Source organism: Oncorhynchus mykiss, chromosome 16 (assembly GCF_057628025.1).
Source record: "Oncorhynchus mykiss isolate SJ-2025 chromosome 16, ASM5762802v1, whole genome shotgun sequence".
Lineage (NCBI taxonomy): Eukaryota > Metazoa > Chordata > Actinopteri > Salmoniformes > Salmonidae > Oncorhynchus > Oncorhynchus mykiss.
Window position 1 is genome coordinate 55,561,519 of NC_143037.1, and position 24,813 is coordinate 55,586,331.

Sequence of the window (24,813 nt, forward strand, 5' to 3'; positions counted from 1 at the left end):
CGCTTGCTTGGTGGTGCCCTTTGCCTAGTGGTGTTGCAGACTCTGGGGCCTTTCAGAACTGGTGTATATATACTGAGATCATGTGACAGATCATGTGACACTTAGATTGCACACAGGTGGACTTTATTTAACTAATTGTGACTTCTGAAGGTAATTGGTTGCACCATATCTTATTAGGGGCTTCATAGCAAAGGGGTTGAATACATATGCACGCACCACTTTTCCATTTTTTTGAATTTTTTGAAACAAGTTATTTTTTTCATTTCACTTCACCAATTTGGACTGTTTTGTGTATGTCCATTGCCTGAAATCCAAACAAAAATCTATTTAAATTACAGGTTGTAATGCAACAAAATAGGAAAAATGCCAAGGTGGGTGAATACTTTTGCAAGGCACTGTACATTTGATTTTGTATTTTTATTAAGATTAAACTTAATAACAGAATTAGTTACAAGTCTGCTTCACTATACTTACTTCTATCTAGAACTCGAGATGCTCCTTCATTGGTGCAAACAACTACATAAGTGGAAAAATAATGATAAACAAACAATTAGGTAAAGATGTTATATTGTATTGCCATGTCAAAAGTCCTGTGTCTGTGTGAGTTGATAAGAGACGTGTTTCAGTTCTCATTTGCTTTTAGTTAACAGATTAATTGGAAAGCAAAGTAGACCAGGATATTAGTAGTCATATACCTCACAGTGCTGTTTCTGAACTTTTGCAAAGCAATAGGGTGTTTATACAATGGAAATGTTAGTGAGTAGAGTCACTATTGTCGATTAACCCAATAATATTAAATACATTATTATTTGCTGAGAACCTATGCACAAAACTACTACATGAAATCTTAGAGCCCTGTGTATACATGTAGTACACACAATATGAATTGTGCATTAAGTATTTTGTGAAACACACTATTTGCTCATATGGGGCAAACACATTCATAAATAGTTAACATAAATATTAATAAATGGTATTGTTAAAATACAGTTCGCTCACCTGCAATCACAAATGCTAGGTACCACTTGCGCTTGGGTGTAAGAGTCATGATCAACGTTGAGAATGAGTGTATTGTCATGTATGAACCTTTTTATAGACAGATTTTGTTACCTTTTGTTGTGTGTCACCTGATTCCTACAAAGAAAAAAACTGATATCTAACAAAACGTGGCATTTATTTATCACTGAATACACATTATATAACACCTGTGAAGATTACTATTTGAAGAAACCACATGAAGGCATCTTCTCTGGGAATAAGACTAACACACTGTTTATCAAAACGGAATACAAGCTTTGGAAAAAATAATTAATTTAATTGGGAAATGGTTGTTTCAGAGCCAAATGAGTATGTTCAAGGCGCTTTCCTCTTCCCACTTTCAATTCCTTGAGGGGTAGGCCTGTTTCATGATAGATAGTGGGGTGGGGTCAATATCTCAACGGGTTACACCTTAAAAGGAAACTCCCTTTTCACTAAGGACCCAATTCTAAATTAGGATTCATGTACATGCATTATGTAAATGAGAGAATAAAGCAGGGGAAAAACGATTTTTTTTTAAATTAAAATTATGCCATCCGCAATTACTCAGTTCAAGCCCGTCATAAAAAGCTCTATGCAAAGTTGTTTTCTAACTGGTAATTCGCAAATTGCATGTTAGATATATAACAGAAAATAATGCCACCCACAATAACTCAGTTCAAGCCAGTCATAAAACGCTTTATGCAAAGTTGTTTTCTAACTGGTGATGCGCAAATTGCGTGTTTGTCACGTCCTGACCATAGAGAGCCCTTATTTTCTATGGTGGAGTAGGTCAGGGCGTGACTGGGGGTTTAATTTCTATGTTGGGCTTCTAGTTTTGTTTGTCTATGTTGGTCATTTTGTATGATTCCCAATTAGAGGCAGCTGGTAATCATTCTCTAATTGGGGATCATATTTAAGTAGCATTTTTTTCCACCTGTGTTTTGTGGGATATTGTTTATGGGTAGTTATATGTCAGCACTCCATTGTCGTCACCTTCCTTTCGTTCTTGCTTTATTGTTTTGTGCGTTTCTAATAAATTATATGTGGAAACCATATCGCTCTGCAGCTTGGTCCGATAATTATTCCAGCGAACGTGACAGAATATCCAACCACAACAGGACCAAGCAGCGTGCCCAGGAGGAGAGGACTTGGGAGGAGATTCTGGACGGGAAGGGATCCTGGACTTGGGAGGAAATCCTGGCAGGACAGGATCGCCTTCCTTGGCGGGGGACGCAAGGAGAGAAGGGAGGACAGCGACGACGCCGGGATTTGCGGCCACAGAGAAAGACCAAAAGACAGCCCAAATTTTTTGGGGGGGGCACATGGGGTGATTGGCGGAGCTGAGTGAACCAGAGCCAGAGTCTGGGAGAAGAGGGAGAAACTGGAGGTGAGTGAAAGGAGATTCAGAGAACGTCAGAGAGGAGTGGATGGAGGTATTGGAGGAGAAAGAGCGGAGAGAGTTGTTGAGTTGGTGGGAGATGCACGACAGTTGCCCTAAGGAGCGTGCCATCAGTTTAATGCCACCTGAGTCAGCTCCCCGTACTCGTCCTGAGGAGAGTGCTATTAGTCTGGTGAAATCTGTGCGGGATCCACACACCAGGTCTCCAGTACGCATTCACAGCCCAGTAAGTCCTGTGCCAGCTTTCCACACTCGCCTTGAAGTGCGTGTCACCAGTCTGGCACCACCTGTGCCGGCTCCACGCACTAGGCCTCCAGTGCGCCTTCCCAGTCCGATGTGTCCTGTGCCTGCTCCTCGCACTCGCCCTGAGGTGCGTGTCACCAGTCTGGCACCACCTGTGCCGGCCCCACACGTCAGGCCTCCAGTGCGCCTCCCCAGTCCAGAGCTTCAGGCGACGATTCCCAGTCCAGAGCTTCCGGTGACAGTCCCCAGTCCAGAGCTTCCGGCAACGGTCCCCAGTCCAGAACTTCCGGCGACGGTCCCCGGCCCGGAACCTCCTGCGACGGTCCACGGTCCGGAACCTCCTGCGACAGTCCACGGTCCGGAACCTCCTGCGATGGTCCACAGTCCGGAACCTCCAGCTCCAGGGCAGGAGCTTTCCTCTGTGCCGATGCTCAGTCCGAGCACGGTGTCCAGTCCAGCTCCAAGGCAGGAGTCTTCCTCTGCGCCGATGCCCAGTCCAGACATGGCGTCCAGTCCCGCTCCATGGCAGGAGCCTTCCTCGGTATCTAGGTCCAGTCCAGGCACAGTGTTCAGCCTGGGTCCATAGCTGGATCCGCGGGATGAGCGGGTTCTTCGTCCCGCACCAAAGCCGCACCCGATGCTGGTTTCAGGTTTTGCGGCCGGAGTCCACACCTTTGGGGGTACTGTCACGTCCTGACCATAGAGAGCCCTTATTTTCTATGGTGGAGTAGGTCAGGGCGTGACTCGGGGTTTAGTCTAGTTTATTATTTCTATGTGGGGTTCTAGTTTTGTTTGTCTATGTTTTGATTATGTTGTGATTTTGTATGATTCCCAATTAGAGGCAGCTGGTAATCGTTGTCTCTAATTGGGGATCATATTTAAGTAGCATTTTTTCCACCTGTGTTTTGTGGGATATTGTTTATGGGTAGTTATATGTCAGCACTCCATTGTCGTCACGTTTCGTTCTTGCTTTATTGTTTTGTGCATTTCACTAAATAAAGATGTGGAACCCAGATCACGCTGCACGTTGCTCCGAGTATGCTTTAAACGACAATGTTAGATATATAATTCCCCTTTAGAGATCATATAACTGCTAATGCTTTTACTATTGGTTTTGAAACAATATTTAATTATGAATGAATATACTTGCATGGGAATAAATCTCATATCTTGCACTTTTCATGATCACATTGTTTTTGGATTATGAGAGGCTGAGTCATTGTGAATGAATTGTACATAATCCCCTCTGCATAATCTGTTTTTGGGGCAGGCATTATATTCCAGAACACATGCTTCAGATCAGGCACACCTTCTCTCCTTTGGCTATGGCCCAGACAATGTCACATATCTGGGTCAAAGTTCATTTGTACTCTTCCTGTGGTGTGTCAAAGTGCGACATATGTGTTTGTTTTAGTAGTCTCCGAAAAACTGTGTTGAGCAGTAGTGAAGAAACAGCCACTGACAGGATTGCATTTTTCTTTGCCTTGGAGATATTCATCCCTATTTCAAAGTACTCTCATACTTAAAGGGACTTTTTGGGGCCACTTTCAACAAGGTGCTCATATCTTCCTACCCAAGGTAAGATGTGGCCTTTTATTTTGGTATAGTATGTGTGTGTGTTACATTCTGTTCTTTGAAAAAAAAATATCCATAATACTGTACCAAATAACTTCAAATAAATGTGGTCCAATGTGCAGAGCCGCCCCAACTTTGGGTTCAGGGAAAGTTACGTTACACAAGTGGATGCAAAATGTTATGACTTTCTGCAAATGAGTAACAAAGGTATACTGGTACCTATACATAACATCCTCAAGCCTAAAGAGCTTCACATTTATGAGCACATTGTTCTCCCCTCCTTCAAACAACTAAATTCTGATTACACTGAATGAGATATCTATGTGCAGTGTATATCATCACATAAAAGTCCATTATCTGGTAAAAACTTGTTTGGCCATGTCCATTGTGGCTCACACAAAGGTTGGTGTCAGGTGAAGGAAGGGATCCAACTTCAGTTCAAGGTGTACACCATATTGGATGACTGTCATTCATACTCCATTCACCCAGTTCAATTTAACTACGATAGATTAAGGCTACTTACTATATGATACAAAAATTTTCTCTATACCTATCATGAAGTTGCTACAACCTAGCCTATGAATGAAAGTTTACAACGTAGGTGCACACAGGTTGAGAGAAAATGTTGAGGTGACAGAAGGTTGAGAGAAAATGTTGAGGCGACAGAAGGTTGAGAGAAAAATGTTGAGGCAACAGACAGTGACACATGGACAAACAGTGATACATTCAATACTGCCTTGCACACTCTTGCCTGCATCTAGCTGATGTAGGGTGTAATCATTAGTCAAAGAGTTGCAAACCAGAGTTTGTGTAGGACAAATGTAGGTATGTATATTCCCGTTTTGTTCCGTTTGCTTCTGTTTAAGAAAAGTTTTTCAACAGAATCGACGGAATGAATACACCCCTGATCACGTGTAAAGACAGTTCACTTTCATAGCAGCCATGTTGTATTCCTTCTCGCATCTATGCACTCTCCTCCTCTCACCTTTTCCCTTTGCTTGTGGATTTCAATCCACAACACATCAGTTGTACGTGACCAGACAAAAAACCTTTCCAAGCCAAACCATATCTTAACCTCTACACACATCCTACATCGTTGTCACCATATTAGCTGAAGTAACGTCATAGTCAACATAGCTAATACAACTAATGCGTTAGTAAACCCGCTACGATCATGCAGTAACGTTAGTGTAGTCAGTAAGTAGTTTAGCACTTAAACCGGAGGGCCCGGTTGCAATAAATTAGTCAAACCAAAAGCTTACCTCTACTTGGAGGAGTTCCAGTGTTGTGTTGGATAGTCATTGCCAGCTAGCTAACATAGCATCCCTCTGTTTGAGCAGGGTGCTTGAGTAGGCTAAACTCACTAGCTGCATTTGCTAGCTAAGTAAGTGAAACTTAAAGTAAAAAAATAAAATAATAATCTCTCTCTCCTTCTTGTCTTTCATTTTGGAAGAAATTAATTTGTTAAAAACTGTTCAACTATTGTCTTTCTCTCTCTTTGAGTCAACTACTGTAGCTTATGCTTTCAGTACTTGATTTGTTTTCTGGTCCTTTGACTGGGTGGACAACATGTCAGTTCATGCTGCAAGAGCTCTGATAGGTTGGAGGAAGTCCTCCCTCCGTAAGATGTCATGATTACTGTGTAAGTCTATGGAAGGGGGAGAACCATGAGCTTCCTAGGTTTTGTAATGAAGTAAATGCACCCAGAGGAGGACGGAAGTTAGATGTCCTCCGGCTACACCATGGTGCTACCCCAAAGAGTGCCGTTGAGGCTATTGTAGACCTTCAATGCAAAAAAACTGTGTTTAATAAATTATTTGGTGACGTAAATACATTTAGTATAGTTTTATCTAAAAAGGATAACCTTTTAAATGTTTAACCATTTTTTAAATGAAATTCACTGGAGGATGGTACTCACCTTCCTCCTCTGAAGAGCCTCCACGGGACAACAACTACTGCTATTTGAATGCTAGTCTCGTTTTTTATAATCTAAGGCCGGCCAAAGTTGAATTACTGTTTAACGGATGCCCCGCCTTACTTTTCTCCACACCCCACAAATATATGGGCAATGTATGATTTGCTTGTAATGCACTGTCCCCTCTCCTTTGAGGCCTTCCCAAATTGAAGCTCAAGAGACCAAACAGCCTCAGATCACGTGCTCAGATCATGTTCGAGCTTCGAGACAGTGAAACACACAGGCTCGCATCTGCAGATCACTTGCCGATGTTTAATTTTTCTCTCATGCTGTCATGGCTGAAGCCAGCGCCAAATGCCTACTATTTATGTGTCCAGGTTAAACGTGGGACGTCCCTCATTATAAACAAACAGTCAGTTAAATGCATGGTTAATGCGTCAATTTCAGATATATTAGAAGTGATTAATAGACGAAACAACAACGTCATTGAACCAGAGATCAGGGTATTCATCAGCAAAGACGCAGTGCAAGCTGATAGTATTTTGGACTGATAGTATTTTGGACAACCAAATTGAAGTCAAAATGATTGATGAAATCGAAGTGTGTTAGCTGTATGGTGATTTGCGATTCATAACTTACATTTTACCGGTACTAGTAGTAGTAGGTCAACCGATAACAACAAGACAGAAAGCATTTGAAGTGCGCACACGCTTCCCGTAGATCCACAATGATATGATCTAAGGTCTCCAAGGTGGGGCCTTTTCGTGGCAGCCAGACGAGACAATCGAAGGAGGATGTGTTGAGCAAAGTTACTGGGCTCGAATTTAGTCAAGCTTTAGCTCTATAGATTGATGCCTCTAATTGTGCATGTTATAAACAACATTTATTATATTTTTAACCTTTATTTAACTAATTAACTTTTTTACATTAATTTGGCAGACCTAACTTGATTGACCCTCTTTCTTCAAGACCTAGTCTATGACAGGCCTAATCACATTTGTATGACTATTTTGTTAACGCCTATAGGCTATAGAGATGCATTCAGGTAATTAACTTATTATTATACATTAACTTTTATTTTATTACACATGTATTGTCAATCATTCTGTAATTAGAATTTTTTTAAATAGTTTACTCTATTGCCCTATGCATCACATTCAATTAGGAGATTGGATTGCACTTTTTTATAATCAGGAATAAAGAAACTGTCACAAGTTATACTTCCCATTGTGTTTAATTGCTCATGGTTATAACAACATTGTAACATCTGCATTCTTTTTAAGAAAAATAGTGTAGGTTTTCCCATGGAATAATATAACTTTTGAAGCTCACATTAGGCCTAGAACCTGCACAAGTGCCTAGGACAATGTGGTAAAGTTATTCCTTATCCACTTAATGTTTTTTTTCTCACTTGCCTCACTTTTCTGGGGGGTTAAATCCATTAAACAGTGAATCAATTTTGTTTGGCCTAACCACTATTTATTCTCAATAATGGCCTCACCAACATATCTGCCTAGCTTGCTTCACATCCTCTTCTGCTGGGCAATCTTAAAGTTGCAGCATCTCACTGATTTATCTTTTTATCAATGGCAGTCTGTTACCGCCAATGTAGCTAAAAGATAAAAGAACATATGCAACCAATGCATTGAATTCATGTTTGAGATAGTAAACAACTAGTCACATTACTTAATGTGTGTGTGTGTGGTGGATGAAAACAGTTTTAGACTGTTCAAACACAGAAAGCAACAATATTTGTTACATTCTTTGTCCTCTCCAGACAAACCATGCTAGTCACCGTGGCAGCTCCACTTTGCTTCCCTCCACATCCTGCTCTCTTCCTCCTGACCTGTCTCCTGTGGGTGTTCCCAGCTCAGAGCCATGCTGGCAACATCCTGGTGTACCCTGTGGACGGCAGCCATTGGCTCAACATGGACATCCTCCTGCGAGAGCTGCACCAGCGGGGGCACTCTTTAATGGTGGTCCGCTCGTCCACCAGCTGGTACGTCCCTGAACACGCCCCCCACTACTCCTCCGTCACAGTGCCGGTGCCCAGGGCCAGCAGACTGGAGGACCCACAGTACATGGCATACTTCCTGAAGAGGAGCCTGGAGATATGGACACGAGAGCGCTCCGTTTTGTCCTTCATTGAGCTACAGAAGGAGACTATTAATTTGCTGGAGGAGGCCCATCGCAGCAGTGCTGAAATGGCCCTCTTAGCCATGGAGGACAAACAATTAATGGAGAAGCTGAAGGCAGCCAACTTTGATTTAATGTTGACTGATCCTGGATTTGCAGGAGGAGTTGTATTAGGGACTTACTTGGGTCTTCCTATTGTGCTTAACGTTCGTTGGATCACTAATGCAGAGGGACACTTTGCAATTGCACCTTCGCCCCTTTCTTACATACCAACTATCGGGTCACTGGTCACAGATAAAATGAGCTTTGCCAACAAACTGAAAAACTTCTTGCATTATGGAATCGCTCTTTATATTGATTATGGCATAACAAGACCCTTATACCAGGGTGTGATCAACAAATTCATCGATCCAAACACCAACATCTATTCTCTCATTCAAGGGGCTGACCTATGGCTGATGAGAGTGGACTTTGTGTTTGAGTTCCCACGCCCCACCATGCCCAACGTGGTCTACATGGGGGGCTTCCAGTGTAAGCCTTCTAAGCCTTTGCCAGCAGAGTTAGAGGCATTTATGCAAAGCTCGGGGGAACATGGGGTTGTGGTCATGTCTTTGGGGAGTCTGCTGGGTAGCCTCCTACCGGAGATCTCAGAGGTCATTGCCACTGCCTTCGCCCTCCTGCCTCAGAAGGTGGTGTGGAGACACACGGGAGAGAAGCCCTCTACTCTAGGCAACAACACACTGTTGGTGAACTGGCTGCCTCAGAATGACCTACTGGGCCATCCCAAAACTAGAGCCTTTGTTACACATGGGGGCACCAATGGGATCTATGAGGCCATCTACCATGGTGTTCCCATGTTAGGCCTTCCTCTAATTTTTGACCAGTTTGACAACATGCTGCGTCTACAGGCCAGGGGTGTGGCTAAGGTTCTCGAGGTGACAACCCTAAAGGTGGAACCTATGACACAGGCACTGACAGACATCCTGGACAACAGGAAGCACTATAGAAACAATATGCGCAGGATGTCAAAGCTCCACCATGATACACCTCTCAAACCATTGGACAACGCCATCTTCTGGCTAGAATTTGCTGTGAGACACAAGGGTGCAGCACACTTGCGCACTGAGTCCTACAAGATGCCCTGGTATGCTTACCACAATGTGGATGTGCTGGTACTTCTCCTGACTGTTGTAGTCTCTGTCCTGTTACTAACGCTAATGACTTGCAAGGTTTTAGGCAGGGCTCTTTGCCGAAAGAAAAAGGAAAAAGTGCAGTAATTTCTGAAGAATTTGTTTTACATTCTACAGTACATTCAAATTATCTGGTACAATTAAAATCCACTACAAGACAAATGGGCATGAAACTTTGTCAAAATCAGACTATAGATGATTAATCAATCACTCTTTCTTGTAATAAAATAAAAACAGCAATTTAGCAAATGTTAAATCAATGCAATCTTGTCAATGTCACAATATTGCTAATACCACATTTGTATAGATTTTTAAAGAACTTTATTTTTTTTTACAGACATTAAAATGTACCCATCACCTATAACCATGTTCATATTCACATAATACCACCATCTCTTTCTTGGTCAACACAAAATAATTACAAAATAAAATGGTCGACAGCAATGTGATGCATTTTTTGCTTTTATGTCCTAGATTTCTGAGTGGTGGATTTGACTAATGTTTGTGTGGTACAGCTAAATATTTTAAACAGTTAAAAAATAAAGTGCCAATCAGCTGTATGGTGTTGACAATACACATCTCTCCAATTCATGAACAGTCCCATTTGCTTGCACTACGCAAGAAAAATGCAGTAAAAAAATTGCAAAGCAAATTAAATATAACCTAATGAATTATCTACAGGTTACAAAAGTTGTCTCAAGTTTCTGGGATCATGATCAGACATGCAATCTATCTTAAGTCAGATATTTAAAAACGAATATAGAACCTATATACTGAGTGCACAAAAAAATTAGGAACACCTGCTCCATCCATGACATACTGACCAGGTGAATACCAGTGAAAACTATGATCCCACCTGTTAAATCCACTTCAATCAGTGTAGATGAAGGGGAGGAGACGGAGTAAAGAAGGATTTTTAAGCCTTGAAATAATTGAGACATAGAATGTGTATGTGTCATTCAGAGTGTGAATGGGCAAGACAAAATATTTAAGTGCCTTTGAATGAGGTATGGCAGTAGGTGCCAAGAACTGCAATGCTGCTGGTTTTTCACACAACAGTTTTCCGTGTGTATCAACAATGGTCCACCACCCAAAGGACATCCAGCCAATTTGACACAACTGTGGGAAGCATTGGGGTCAACATGGGCCAGTATTCCTGTGGAATACTTGACACCTTGTAGAGTCCATGCCCGACGAATTGTGACTCTTCTGAGGGCAAAAGGGGGTGCAACTCAATATAAGAAAGGTGTTCCTAATGTTTTGTACACTGTGTACAATAGATACCAGTTTGCAACTTTGCTATATTCCATTAGAAAAACATATCCCATCGTAACAGTGGCTTTAAAGTGTGGTGTGTCCTTTTCTGACATGTGCCCAAGGGTTGGTATGGGAAACTCCTCAATAACTTCAGTTGGCCGAGGGGACTTTTTTTATACAACTATCTATCTAAAGATAATTGGGTTAGCAAGAAAAGGTAGCAGTAAAACTGATACTAAAATAAAAGATGGCATGTGTCAAATTGCTAAACAATCCTAATTTCTGGCATTCTTACTTCAAACTACCAGACAGAACCTTTTATGTACCAAGATAAGATTTTAGCACCAATTAGGACTAGCTATTTTATTAAATGACCATGTAAAGGGGAATGTCACTGATCATTTTATTAACTAGAGTTTATTATCAAGAGTGATTTTTGAAAGCGGTTTCATCTTCCATAAAAAATGTAATGGCTGCTCTGCAAAAGTGTGAAAAATGCTCATCTTGTAGGCTATAACATTCATTTACCAATAAATTACAAAATGAGGGGAACTGCATTAAATATTCAAATGGCAGTCTTTGCTCAATGTTAACTTCCTAAAGTAAGTATCGGAGGCTCTTAACTGGGGTAGCACTTAACCATGCTAAATTGTGTCTGATTGTAGGCTATTGAACTGTGGACAAAGATTAATCTATGCCAGCCAAACATAATATAATCCTTAACGCAGACATGCCCTGAAAATTTGGTCCAAAATAAATCACCAATTATTTTGGTCTTGAACATTTGCACGAAACAAAATGAGCAATTGTAGTAAAATTTGAGATGACTTGGAAAGCAGATCAAAGATAGTACTGAATCAATATTGATAAACTCAAAACGTTTGTCTTTCTTTTTCTGAAAGTTTGATTTATGCATTTCATTATCTAAATTAGCATTTTTTCCATTTCAAATTCCAAAATAACGTCAGAGCAAATAATGTCAGAGTAAATTCCACTAGATGGGCCAACTGCAAAGTCAAAATTGGCTATATTGAAAAATTCATGAAAACAAATATTTGCTTTTTGGGCTTAATTTAAGGTTAGGCATTAGGGTTACCAGTGTGGTTAAGGTTAGGTTTAAAATCAGATCTTATGACTTTGTGGCTGTGCCAGCTATAGTGACCTCTGCAGAATCGCTGCCTCCTGGTGAAAGACTCATGACAATAAATGCCAACCTGCTTCTCTATGATAATTTACATTGACATCAAAAAAGGTATAGTAAACAGATGATTGATTTCATGTGGATTTAGAAGAGACAGAGAGGTTGTATCTCTCACAAATATAACGATAACAAAACAATTGCTTAAAGAATAAATGTAGCATTTTTTCAAATTAAATGCAAATTTTGACATACAAAATCAGTAAGAAATCTGAGCCACAATTTAACTTTTTTTTTTTTATATACGTGAGAGTAGACGGGCAATTCCACAGTACGGTAAGTGACACGAGGCAGGTTTCCATTGACCAAGCAATGTCACATCAAAAGAATGTGCCATGTGTAATGGAAACAGCAGATATGAGAATTATTATCCGTTTGACATGGGTGGATTTTTCTGTCGTCTAACTTGATTTATTGCAACAAATTAGGGAAACTTTTTCAAATGAATTATGGATGGGCAAATAATTTTTAATGTATGCGGGCATGTAATACACGTAACTATAAAAGCTCCACTCCACATTTCATTGTAAATGCCTACTGCTTGCTAAATCTATTTTTCAATTTAAAAAATGTTTATTTGCAGAACAAGGACTGTTTTGACTTTCAAAATTCCCTGAATTGCTTCGCCCTGCTTTTCTGGTTGGCTGGATGCAAGTTTCACCATCCAATTATTACAGATCTACAGGAGTCACCATGGCACGGACCGTGGCGATACATTGGCACGATTATGATTAGAATATGGCAAATAAGACATCCCGATTGGCACAGCGGTCTAAAGCACTGCATCGCTGGCTGTGTCGCAGGCGACCGGGAGACCCATGAGGCGGCACACAATTGGCCCAGCGTCGTCCAGGTTAGGCCGGCGGGATATCCTTGTCCCATCGCGCTCTAGCGACTCCTTGTGGCGGGCCAGGCGCTTGCACGGTGACTGCGGTCGCCAGCTGGACTGTGTTTCCGCCAACACACTGGTGCGGCTGGTTAAGCGAGCAGTGTGGCTTGGCAGGGTTTTGTTTCAGGGGACGCAGGGCTCTGGACCGTCGCCTCTCCCAAGTCCGTACGGGAGTTGCAACGACGGTACAAGACTAACTACCAATTGGATATTATGAAAAAGGGGTAAAATGTACCCCCCCAAAATATATAAATATTTAAAAAAGACTACGGCAAATATTGGTCAACTATTGCATTCTATCCAGATAACTTGGTCTACCTGAGACATGGAACAGATAGGTGGGAGGGCATACAGGCTGTCGCCAATTTAGTCAAGTGCAATTTGCCTAAATGGATAATGGAAACACTTCAACCATTTCATTTTTATTCAACACTTTCAGGTTTTTTTTAAAGTTTTTACAATTCCAACTGAAAATGTTACAAAAACACAGAACAGTGCCGATGCAAAGTTTGGTAACAGAATGACAATTTGTGCTGTAATTCGGTTACCAAACTTTGCATATGCAATGTTCTGCGGAAATTTTTAAACAAGTTCTTGTGCATAGAGTTGTATGCTTTGTTTAACTTTGCAATCATAGGTTTTTTGTTTGGCATACATTTTAAAGTGAAACATCGGCGTCTCAGTGTTACTGCTACCGTGGAATTGCCCAGATACAGTATTTAGGGAGCAAGATGACTTCAACATGACTTACCGTTTAAAAAAAAATATTTATATATAACTGCATTCTATATTTTGTTGAATGTATGTTTGTGATGCAACAATTTTCAAGCACTTCTGACACCTCTCGGTAAGGTTAATATTTTTTTCCCCTTCTCAAAATGCTGGTACCTTGTTGTCAAATGAACAAATATTGTTAATCATTCTTGTTGATTTGGTTCACAATATTTGTTCATTTGACAGCAAGATACCAGCAGTTTGAGAAAATTTCAGACTTATTTACTACCAAATAATTGTATGATGGTAATGTCTCTGGCTTACAAGGATTCGGTCCTAGCCTGGCAATAAACAAAATGCAAAATGTCCCAACAGTGACTTGCCTGCTTATAGCCATGTGAAGAAATAGTCTACAAGGGGACATTTCATGAACACTTTTTGGGAAAGAGATGTGTGAAACCAAAAGAAAATGTAAAATCTGATTTTATAGTCAACTCACAAGTTACAATAGAAAATATTAGCATTGTCCCTCCAGCAGAAAGAACAAAGCCCTTCACCTTTCAAAGCACTTCTCTTCGGTCTGTGTTCCACATCTCCTGACTCACTTGCTTTGGATCACTTTTATTTCACATTCCCTTCATAGATGAAAGGGCAGGGCACCCAGCATTCTCCCTCACACTTCTTCCTGAAACAGAACAGCCTTTTCACTTTTCTTGCTCCTGTCCTCACCATGAAGTCAAGTTCTCTTATTCGGGACAAGGGTTCCCCCTCTGCTAAAAGCAGCAGACGCATGCGTTTCTAGGATGGAGTCCCTCTGCTCCCTCCAAGTGCGGCTGCGGTTTCAGCTGCAGACCCTGCCCCCACTCCTGTGACCAGATTCCGGAGCAGCTTGCGGCGGCCAGCCTGATAGTCCTCCTCATCCACATTGACCAGGAGTTTGATGGCTTCATGGCCCACTGCCTGTTTGAGTGAGTCTGTGATGAAGACACCCTTCAGGGCCTCCAGCAGGGAGCCGTTGATGTAGTCCCGCCAAAAAGCATCTAGGTAGGTGAGCTCCGAGAACTTGATGTCGCAGATGATGGAGCCCAGGTCCCGGGACTTGAGGATAGTGTTTGCCTGGTTGAACCTCTCAAACTGCCTCTCCAGAGCCTCCTGCTTATTGGAGAAAACGTTTCCCAGAAGCGCTGATTCATGCTGGCAGTACTCAGCACGCACTCGTAGGCGGATGTCTGCAGGGGTGTGGGGTGAATAGGGAAGAACAAGGGGAGGGGTGACACAGAGGAAGAGGTGTGCCGTCTATTGGAAATTATACTGTCAATGAATCATGCCGCAATCATTAATTTTTAATCAGCGCCTGTATAATTTGGCGCAGATCTGTATGCATGTGCTTTAGCCAAGTCCTTTGTCATTCATTGTCATGAAATAACTGACAAAAAGTAGATACAACCTTTGAAAGCATAAAGTTACTTAAGAAGTTTTTTTCTTCCGTGCTTTCATGATACACACTCAAAATGCCCTTACCACAGGTTTGCTTTTCCCTGCAGTCACCTATGGCGTAGGCCCTCTTTCTTTTGCGGCTGGGTAATGGGGGGCCTGGCTTGGTGCGGGAAGGGCCCACCTGGGTCCCCGATGGAGAACAGCAGATCACTGGCTGGGGACCTGTTAGTAGAGTGGGGGGCAAAGACATTTACAGATGTATTTATGTCACTATTTCCACCAATTCTATTAATTCCCCCAACACACATACACTACATCACCAAAAGTATGTGGACACCTGCTCGTCAAACATGTCATTCCAAAACCCCACCCCCAATTTGCTGTTGTAAAAGCCTCCACTCTTCTGGGAATACTTTCAACTAGATGTTGGAACATTGCTGCGAGGACTTGCTTTCATTAAGTCACAAGAGTATTAGTGAGGTCAGGCACTGATGTTGGGCGATTAGTTTGCTCGCAGTTGGCGTTCCAATTCATCCCAAAGGTGTTCAATGGGGTTGGGGTCAGGGCTCTGTGCAGGCCAATCAAGTTCTTCCACACCTATCTCGACAAACCATTTCTATATGGACCTTGCGTTGTGCACAGGGGCATTGTCATGATGAAACAGGAAAGGGCTTCCCAGACTTTTGCCACAAAGAATGTCATTGTAGTATTAAGATTTCCATTCACTAGAACTAAGGGGCCTAGCCAGAAACATGAACTGCCTCAGACCATTATTCTTCCTCCACCAAAATGTACAGTTGGCACTGTAATGCAGGTAGCATTATCCTGGCATCTACCAAACCCAGATTAGTCCGTCAGACTGCCAGATGGTGAAGCGATTAATTACTTCAGAGAACGCGTTTCTACTGTTCCAAAGTCCAATGGCGGCGAGCCACCACTCCAGACAACGCTTGGCGTTGCGCATAGTGATCTTACGCGTGTGTGCGGCTGCTCAGCCATGAAAACCCATTTCATGAAGCTCCCGACGAACAGTTCTTGTGCTGACGTTGCTTCCAGAGGCAGTTTAACTCGGTTGGGAGTGTTGCAACTGAGGACAGAATTTTTACACGCTTCAGCACTTCGCGGTCGGTGAGCTTTTGTGGTCTAACACTTCACGGCTGAGCCATTGTTTCTCCTAGACGTTTCCACTTCACAATAACAGCACTTACAGTTGACCAGGGTAGCTCTACCAGGGCAGAAATTTGACTAACTCACTTGTTGGAAAAGTGACATCCTATGATGGTGCCACGTTGAAAGTCATTGAGCTCGTCAGTAAGACCATTCTACTGCCAATGTTTTTCTATGGCGTTTGCATGCTATGTGCTCAATTTTATACACCTGTCAGCAACTGGTGTAGCTGAAATAGCCGAATCCACTAATTTGAAGCAGTATCCACATTCTTCAGTATACTGTATGTAGTGTATGTAGCTGTATACATGCAGAGTCAAACCCACCTGTCCTTCTGTGGGGTGCAGCCTCCCTGCTCTCTCCTCCTCTTCTGGGGGACACATAACGCACCGACGTCTCTTCCAGGTACTTATCCACTGGGTCTGGGCACACTGAAATGTAAAGCACATGAAGGCTTTTGGTTAGTGACTTAAAATATTTCCATTTAACGTAAACTGTCAATTGTTAACTAAGGGACAAGAAAGTGTGTTTTCAAGATGGCGAGAAGTGGAGAGAAATATTCGGAATAACATTCAGGAGATTGACAACATAACATTTTGCAGATGGGGAATCTACGTTTCTCGGTCTCAACACCATTACATGTAGTTTGGTCTTTCATTTTTTTTTATATATAAAATGACAGTGGGCCTGAAAAAGGCAAAGATTGAGAAGAAACCAACACTTACCGGTCTGTCTCTTCCTGAGTGTGACGTAGGGCAGCAGGTCGTGCCGTGTGATGATGCGAAGCAGCTGCAGGACGTGTCTGAAGTTGGTCTCATCACATCGCCCCTGGCGCTCCAGAGCCAGCAGGAAGTCCCGGCCACTCCTGATGCCACCGCGCTCATACTCGTCAATGACATCCACGAACAGGAACGAGAGCACTCGCACATCGCGGTGCGTGAGCTGGGCTCCCACTATGTCGAACATGCGGTGCAGTGAGTACAAGCCGTAAGCATTGTCTACGGCCTCCTCGGGCCAGGGTTCAAAGCGTCCCGACGAGGGCGTCCTTGAGGAGGCAGAGTTAGTGCAGGAGGCCAACGTGCCCCTATTCACTGCAACTCCGCTGGAGGTCCCCACCAACGAGGACCCCACACCGCCCATCAGACCTGTGTGGGAGGCAGGGTGCCCGGCAGCACTACTCTGAGTAGAGTCCAGCTGGTTTGGATGAATGTGAGGCCTACTCGGGTGAGCTAATGAGTTCTGGGGGATGAGGAGGGGAGGGTTGACATTTGCATTGGGGAGGGAATGCTGCTGTGAGGTCATCACTGTGTTAGCGGTGGACGATCCCAACAACTTCTGTATTGTGTCTGAATACTTCAACTGCTTTCCTACAAGAAAAGGAGGGACAAAACCCTATTCACACCTAAAGTGACCACATTTAAAATACACAAATGCAGGACAACAGAATGATTTTGCAGGACAGTGAGCTTACATAAATACAAACATTTGGTAGCACACACGTTAATGTTAATGGTTTCATCATAATTTCTTAAAGGTTGTACCTACAAATGTAGCTTATTGAATATATTTATGGAATATGCATAAAAATGCATCCTTCAATTGCAACGTTTGCATATGCCCAACATTTATATTTTTAATAGGCTACCCTCAAACACCAAATTAGGCATAATACATTTCAAAATAGACTATGGCATGATCAATGTCAATCGTGTTTTACCAGTGAAATGTAAAAAATGTGTCTGCATTCTAATAATTTGATCTCAATCAACTTAATTGGGAATATAGATTAGATGTTCCTGAATTGCTGTTTCGTGAATACATTAGAGCAGATGGTGGCTGTTTTATGAAAACCTGGGAATATTTCTGGTTAGTCTTATGGAATGTAAAACAGCTGGGAATGGAGATTTAAAACGGGATTGAGTGAAGTAGCTGCAAATATGTTGAATAAGCAACCGATGAGCCTCACAAATTTGACGAAATTACCTTATACATTTTCGTTTTAACGTCACCGGTAGGTTTTAGGCTACCACATCCTTATGAAATGTATATTTTCATAAACGCAAAGTGACTGCAAAAGACACGCTGGAATGTCTAACTGAAAAACGCTTACCTGTAACTGTGTGTTGAAATTCATACTTTCATTTTTTTTATTATTGAACGCAAACACCGAATTTTCCTGGGAGTTCAATTTAGCGCGAATGCGCTTGTGCCAATGGAATATCTGTGTATGTAGTACGTCAGTCACCACCGCAACGTCTCCAGTTGAGCAACACAAAATTAGGAAAACGTCGGTTGTTGTATTCCAGTGTTTCCCAACCAGGGGTACTTGAGAAGACTAATGAGACCATAGGCTTATTGGTAAAATGCACATGAGGGGGTACTTCAAAGGTACCCTGGGCAGAGCTAAATGTACTTGATGTTACAGTAAACGAAAAAGGTTGGGAATCAAAGTTTTTCTTAAGTATGAATGTCAGTAACTCTTACCCCGCGGATGGCCTGCAGTTGTACAGGACAAACATAGGTATATGTAAGCGTTTTCAGAATTGACATGTTCACAAGTATCGACTGATGGTGACCCAATGTTGTTAGATAATTGCGCTACCAGTTATCAATACTCACCTCCGCCTCGGAAAACTGGCTACATTGAGGCGTTCCTCAACTAAGCTACCGCTAACTAATCACAACAGTCGGGAAGCTAGCGTAGCTTGTTGTAAACAGTAATGACCGGCTAGCTAACGCTAGAGTACTAACTAGCTACCTACATTATGACATTGTTGACTGTCCCTAACCCTAAATGGCTAGCTGGCTAAACCATGCAGCTAACTGGATAGCCACCGTGCTACAAATAAGCAGCTTGTTATTGTGAAAACGTAGCCAGCTAACGTTAGTTACGTCAACTAGTTTAAATTTAGATGAACTAGTTAGCTAAATATTTCAGTTACACACAAAATGCAACAAAAATGTTTAGTCATCATAAAATAAACGACACCACCAGTAACTAACTAGTTTTTCAAAAAAAGCTAGTTAGCTAACAAGGACTTGGTCGCTTATGCTAGTTGGCTAACTTTGGCAAAGTAGATAACGTTACCTGGCTATTGATGCTTACCTTAGCTAGGTTTCCTTGAGTTAATACCTTGATTCAAAGTCATTTAACTTGAAATACCGTAGATACTTACTTAACGTTTTTGGTTGAACCCTTAACTAGCTCATTCAAGATCAGAAAACACAATTAAAGTGTATAATTTCACACTCTTTCACGAGGCTAACAATTAGCATGCCCATTTTCGTATCTCAGCTAAAATGAAAGAACATCCGGTACACTACGCAGTATTAACATCCGGGTTACAATGGTTTAGACTAGTGAGTCTCAAATTCGGTTCGCGTTAGAATTCTTGTAAACCAGACACTCTTTCCTTCTTCGAAGTTCTCTCTCTTGAAGTAATCTTTGATCTAAACACAGTTGGCTAGGTAAAAACACACGTTTCTCTACATGAGATGGATTGTTTGTTTATGACAACAAAAACAGGATTAATGTGTTTGGGTTATGATGGGTGATATGAAGTTTATTTACAAATTAGGGACAGTTCGACATTTACTGGGGGGGTTTGCCATCCAAACTTTTTATTGTTGCTTTCGCCAAGGTTGTGTGTTTAAAAAAAAAAATTGTGCACAGGAGGGTATTACATTTTTTCCCCTGGTTTACATTCACTCTTTTGCAGGTTTTACTATATAATTTATTGCATCCTAGCTGAATTTACTCATCGGCTTGCATGCGCCTCCCCTATATCAAGGTGTTTTGGTACTTCCCTTATGCCCCACACTTTTCCGACTGCTAACTTTCACAATACTATAGGTCAATATAGTGTCTATTCTGTCTAGCCTGCCCTCTATCCACAGAAGTGGTAGATGGATCATTTGTTCAGATCTGCAATAGGCTAACTAGAAATCAAACCACATTGGCCAATCTGCAGTTGCTACATCCCACTGCTGGATTGCTTCTGAAGCTCAGCAGGGTGGTCCTGGTCAGTCCCTGGATGGGAGACCAGATGCTGCTGGAAGTAGTGTTGGAGAGCCAGTAGGAGGCACTCTTTCCTTTGGTCTAAAATAAAATGCCCCAGGGCAGTGATTGGGGACATTTCCCTGTGTAGGGGTGCCGTCTTTCGGATGGGATGTTAAACGGGTGTCCTGACTCTCTGTGGTCACTAAAGATCCCATGGCACTTACCGTAAGAGTAGGGGTGTTAACCCCGGTGTCCTGGCTAAATTCCCAATCTGGTCCTCATGCCATCCTGGTTACCTAATCATCCCCAGTTTACAATTGGTTCATTCATCCCCCTTCCTCTCCCCTGTAACTATTCCCCAGGTTATTGCTGTAAATGAGAATGTGTTCTCAGTCAACCTACCTGGTTAAATAAATTAATAGCTGCATACATTTTCAATATGAATCCACAAGAACAAATAGGAATAGCTGATAGGCAGTGTGAAAGCCTAGGTGCAACATTGCACATGAAAGAACATTGAAGACATGAGACACGCAGCTCAAAAAGCTCCCCTAGAATATCTTGTTTAGGGACAATACAATAACCCTACCTAGACTAGCCTACAACACCACAATGCAATGAACAATTGCCTTATTATTTTGAAGGGAGTACAACATTCTACTCTAGGCTGCAGTGAAAATGTCATGAATAACAACGAGTAATCCCTGTGATTTGAATGTTTAATTCCATTTGGATCAGTTGTGGTCTACTCTCGACAGTTTATAAGGTCTAGAAAGGCACAGTAACAGGTCAGTCTGGCAGTGTTTTTACTTTTGATACTGAGATGCGCTCTGCTTCCTCTCCAATCCAAGCGTCATTTAACTTTTAAAATGTACCATAAGTCTCCTATAGGCATGTGTACATTTGTCCAAAATATAATTCCAGCATCCTCAAAATGGCTTGGCATTAACCAGGGTTCCATCCAACCTTTCTATGTGAGGAAAGTACAGTTGAAGTCAGAAGTTTACATACAGTGCCTTGCGAAAGTATTCGGCCCCCTTGAACTTTGCGACCTTTTGCCACATTTCAGGCTTCAAACATAAAGATATAAAACTGTATTTTTTTGTGAAGAATCAACAACAAGTGGGACACAATCATGAAGTGGAACGACATTTATTGGATATTTCAAACTTTTTTAACAAATCAAAAACTGAAAAATTGGGCGTGCAAAATTATTCAGCCCCCTTAAGTTAATACTTTGTAGCGCCACCTTTTGCTGCGATTACAGATGTAAGTCGCTTGGGGTATGTCTCTATCAGTTTTGCACATCGAGAGACGGAATTTTTTTCCCATTCCTCCTTGCAAAACAGCTCGAGCTCAGTGAGGTTGGATGGAGAGCATTTGTGAACAGCAGTTTTCAGTTCTTTCCACAGATTCTCGATTGGATTCAGGTCTGGACTTTGACTTGGCCATTCTAACACCTGGATATGTTTATTTTTGAACCATTCCATTGTAGATTTTGCTTTATGTTTTGGATCATTGTCTTGTTGGAAGACAAATCTCCGTCCCAGTCTCAGGTCTTTTGCAGACTCCATCAGGTTTTCTTCCAGAATGGTCCTGTATTTGGCTCCATCCATCTTCCCATCAATTTTAACCATCTTCCCTGTCCCTGCTGAAGAAAAGCAGGCCCAAACCATGATGCTGCCACCACCATGTTTGACAGTGGGGATGGTGTGTTCAGCTGTGTTGCTTTTACGCCAAACATAACGTTTTGCATTGTTGCCAAAAAGTTCAATTTTGGTTTCATCTGACCAGAGCACCTTCTTCCACATGTTTGGTGTGTCTCCCAGGTGGCTTGTGGCAAACTTTAAACAACACTTTTTATGGATATCTTTAAGAAATGGCTTTCTTCTTGCCACTCTTCCATAAAGGCCAGATTTGTGCAATATACGACTGATTGTTGTCCTATGGACAGAGTCTCCCACCTCAGCTGTAGATCTCTGCAGTTCATCCAGAGTGATCATGGGCCTCTTGGCTGCATCTCTGATCAGTCTTCTCCTTGTATGAGCTGAAAGTGTAGAGGGACGGCCAGGTCTTGGTAGATTTGCAGTGGTCTGATACTCCTTCCATTTCAATATTATCGCTTGCACAGTGCTCCTTGGGATGTTTAAAGCTTGGGAAATCTTTTTGTATCCAAATCCGGCTTTAAACTTCTTCACAACAGTATCTCGGACCTGCCTGGTGTGTTCCTTGTTCTTCATGATGCTCTCTGCGCTTTTAATGGACCTCTGAGACTATCACAATGCAGGTGCATTTATACGGAGACTTGATTACACACAGGTGGATTGTATTTATCATCATTGGTCATTTAGGTCAACATTGGATCATTCAGTGATCCTCACTGAACTTCTGGAGAGAGTTTGCTGCACTGAAAGTAAAGGGGCTGAATAATTTTGCACGCCCAATTTTTCAGTTTTTGATTTGTTAAAAAAGTTTGAAATATCCAATAAATGTCGTTCCACTTCATGATTGTGTCCCACTTGTTGTTGATTCTTCACAAAAAAATACAGTTTTATATCTTTGTTTGAAGCCTGAAATGTGGCAAAAGGTCGCAAAGTTCAAGGGGGCCGAATACTTTCGCAAGGCACTGTACATTTAGGTTAGAGTCATTAAAACATTTTTTATCCAGTCCACAAATTTCTTCTTAACAAACTATAGTTTTGGCAAGTCAGTTACGACATCTACTTTGTGCATGACACAAGTCATTTTTCAACAATTGTTTACAGACAGATTATTTAACTTATAATTCACTGTATCACAATTCCAGTGGGTCAGAAGTTTACATACACTAAATTGACTGTGCCTTTAAACAGCTTGGAAAATTCCAGAAAATTATGTCATGGCTTTAGAAGCTTCTGTTTTATAACCCTTGTCCCTTGCCACTGATTGAGCAGAGCCCTAACCTTATGAAAACCCAAATCTCTCATTTGGAAGCTAAAATTACATTTAATCTCTTCACCAATAATTTTATATTCAAACATTTAAATTGAACAACAATTCCATGTGAATTCGATAACTACAATTTGCAGACTTTCCACTGTAGAGTTTATGTCATCTTATCATTGATGAGAATGTCTCAGATGACAACCGAACTGACATCATATTCATTAAGTACCACCGCATATGTTCAATTGGTCAGATTACCAGAATATAGTTCATTTCCCCCCACCTTCTGATGTTCCTATGTTAACCAAGGGGTTTTCAAATTTCACATCAGTAGGTTAGAGAGAGGAAAAAGGGGGGAAGAGGTATTTATGACTGTCATAAACCTACCCACAGGCCAACACCAGCTTTGTCAAGAGGAATGGGCCAAAATTCACCCAATTTATTGTGGGAAGCTTATGGAAAGCTACCCGAAACGTTTGACCCAAGTTAAACAATTTAAAGGCAATGCTACCAAGTACTAATTGAGTGTATGTAAACTTCTGACCCACTGGGAATGTGATGAAAGAAATGAAAGCTGAAATAAATCATTCTCTCTACTATTATTCTGACATTTCACATTCTTAAACTAAAGTGGTGATCCTAACTGACCTAAAGCAGAGATTTTTTACTAGGATTAAATGTCAGGAATTGTGAAAAACTGAGTTTAAATGTATTTGGCTAAGGTGTATGTAAACTTCCGACTTCAACTGTACATGTTGGATAAAAAATGTCACAACATTATGTTAAAGCATGCAGTTTATTAGGCTTGATTAAATAAATTATGATGAACTTCACAGGGTGTTGAAAGTGCATGGTGATGCGCTTTTCAATAAATATTGAGGGTCTTATTCTGGTAACATGATGATCGATGGCTGCCGTTTTGCAAATAAAAATGATCTCGCTGATACAGTGTGGGTATAACCTACATGATGAGATTATTATGAACAAAAGTGTCCATGATAATCTCATCATGTAGGTTATACCCACAATGTATCTGCGAGCTGTTGGCTCGAGCGCACGTGCCAATACCAGAGTGGGTATTATCTTTATGCAGATGTTTGAATATTCACATGCAAATCTGTCACCATTGGATGGAAACCTAGCTATATACACCCTAAGGACTCTGGCATGTGCGCTAGTCCAGTGCCACTGTGATTATGCCTGCATATCATGGTTCACCAGCAACCTCAAACATCTCAAGTATAAGCTACAGACCAGCCAAAACAAGCTTGTAAGAATTGTACTTAAATTACCCCTCACGCTCATCTGATGGTTGAACATTTTAAGCAGCTAAGCTGGCTATCTGTGGAAAAAATTGTATTATTGATTCAGTTAGGTCTGCTCCACACAATTATCATGGACTCAGCCCCCAAGTACCGATCCAACTTTACTGAGCAAAAATATAAACACAACATGCAACAAATATTTTACTGAGTTATAGTTCATATAAGGAAATCAGTCAATTTAAATAAATGAATTAGGTCTGTTGGTCACAGATACCTTAAAAAAAAGGTAGTGACATGGATCAGAAAACCAGTCAGTATCTTGTGTGACTACCATTTCCCTCATGCAGCGCGACACATTCGCTTCGCATAGAGTCGATCAGGCTGTTGATTTTGGCTGTGTGACGTTGCTGGATATTGGCAGGAACTGAAACCCGCTGCCGTACACGTCGAACCAGAGCATCCCAAACATGTTCAATGATCTAA

At 41.6% G+C, this 24,813-nt stretch overlaps 2 protein-coding genes and 1 pseudogene across 6 annotated transcripts in view; 1 reads left to right on the forward strand and 2 right to left on the reverse strand.

Annotated features, from left to right (window-relative positions):
• The window catches only part of LOC110491095 (scavenger receptor cysteine-rich domain-containing protein DMBT1), a 28,532-nt gene extending 22,856 nt beyond the window's left edge, over positions 1-5,676 (reverse strand). For all 3 annotated transcript variants that reach the window (XM_090203409.1, XM_090203408.1, XM_090203407.1), the window contains exons 1-2: positions 5,500-5,676; positions 475-516 (exon numbers count right to left, since the gene is read on the reverse strand). In XM_090203409.1, the coding sequence (XP_090059535.1) occupies positions 475-516; positions 5,500-5,539 (82 nt within the window). In that variant the 5' untranslated portion in view covers positions 5,540-5,676. The remainder of the gene's footprint in view (positions 1-474; positions 517-5,499) is intronic.
• LOC110492262 (UDP-glucuronosyltransferase 2A1 pseudogene) lies at positions 3,945-9,922 on the forward strand (annotated as a pseudogene). The gene is made up of 2 exons (XR_016487379.1): positions 3,945-4,240; positions 7,930-9,922. The product of XR_016487379.1 is annotated as a UDP-glucuronosyltransferase 2A1 pseudogene (transcript).
• On the reverse strand, positions 9,777-19,489 carry LOC110492261 (death effector domain-containing protein). 2 transcript variants are annotated; one of them, XM_021566435.3, is made up of 5 exons: positions 19,317-19,489; positions 16,866-17,507; positions 16,467-16,571; positions 15,058-15,195; positions 9,777-14,765 (listed from the first exon to the last, which is right to left on the reverse strand). In XM_021566435.3, exons 2-5 carry the CDS (start codon positions 17,440-17,442, stop codon positions 14,335-14,337), a joined length of 1,251 nt encoding a protein of 416 aa, XP_021422110.3. In that variant the 5' UTR covers positions 17,443-17,507; positions 19,317-19,489; the 3' UTR covers positions 9,777-14,334. The 2 variants fall into 2 exon arrangements, with proteins under 2 accessions (XP_021422110.3, XP_021422111.3); XM_021566436.3 differs by having other exon boundaries at positions 19,247-19,486.
• Positions 19,490-24,813: the final 5,324 nt, after the last annotated feature.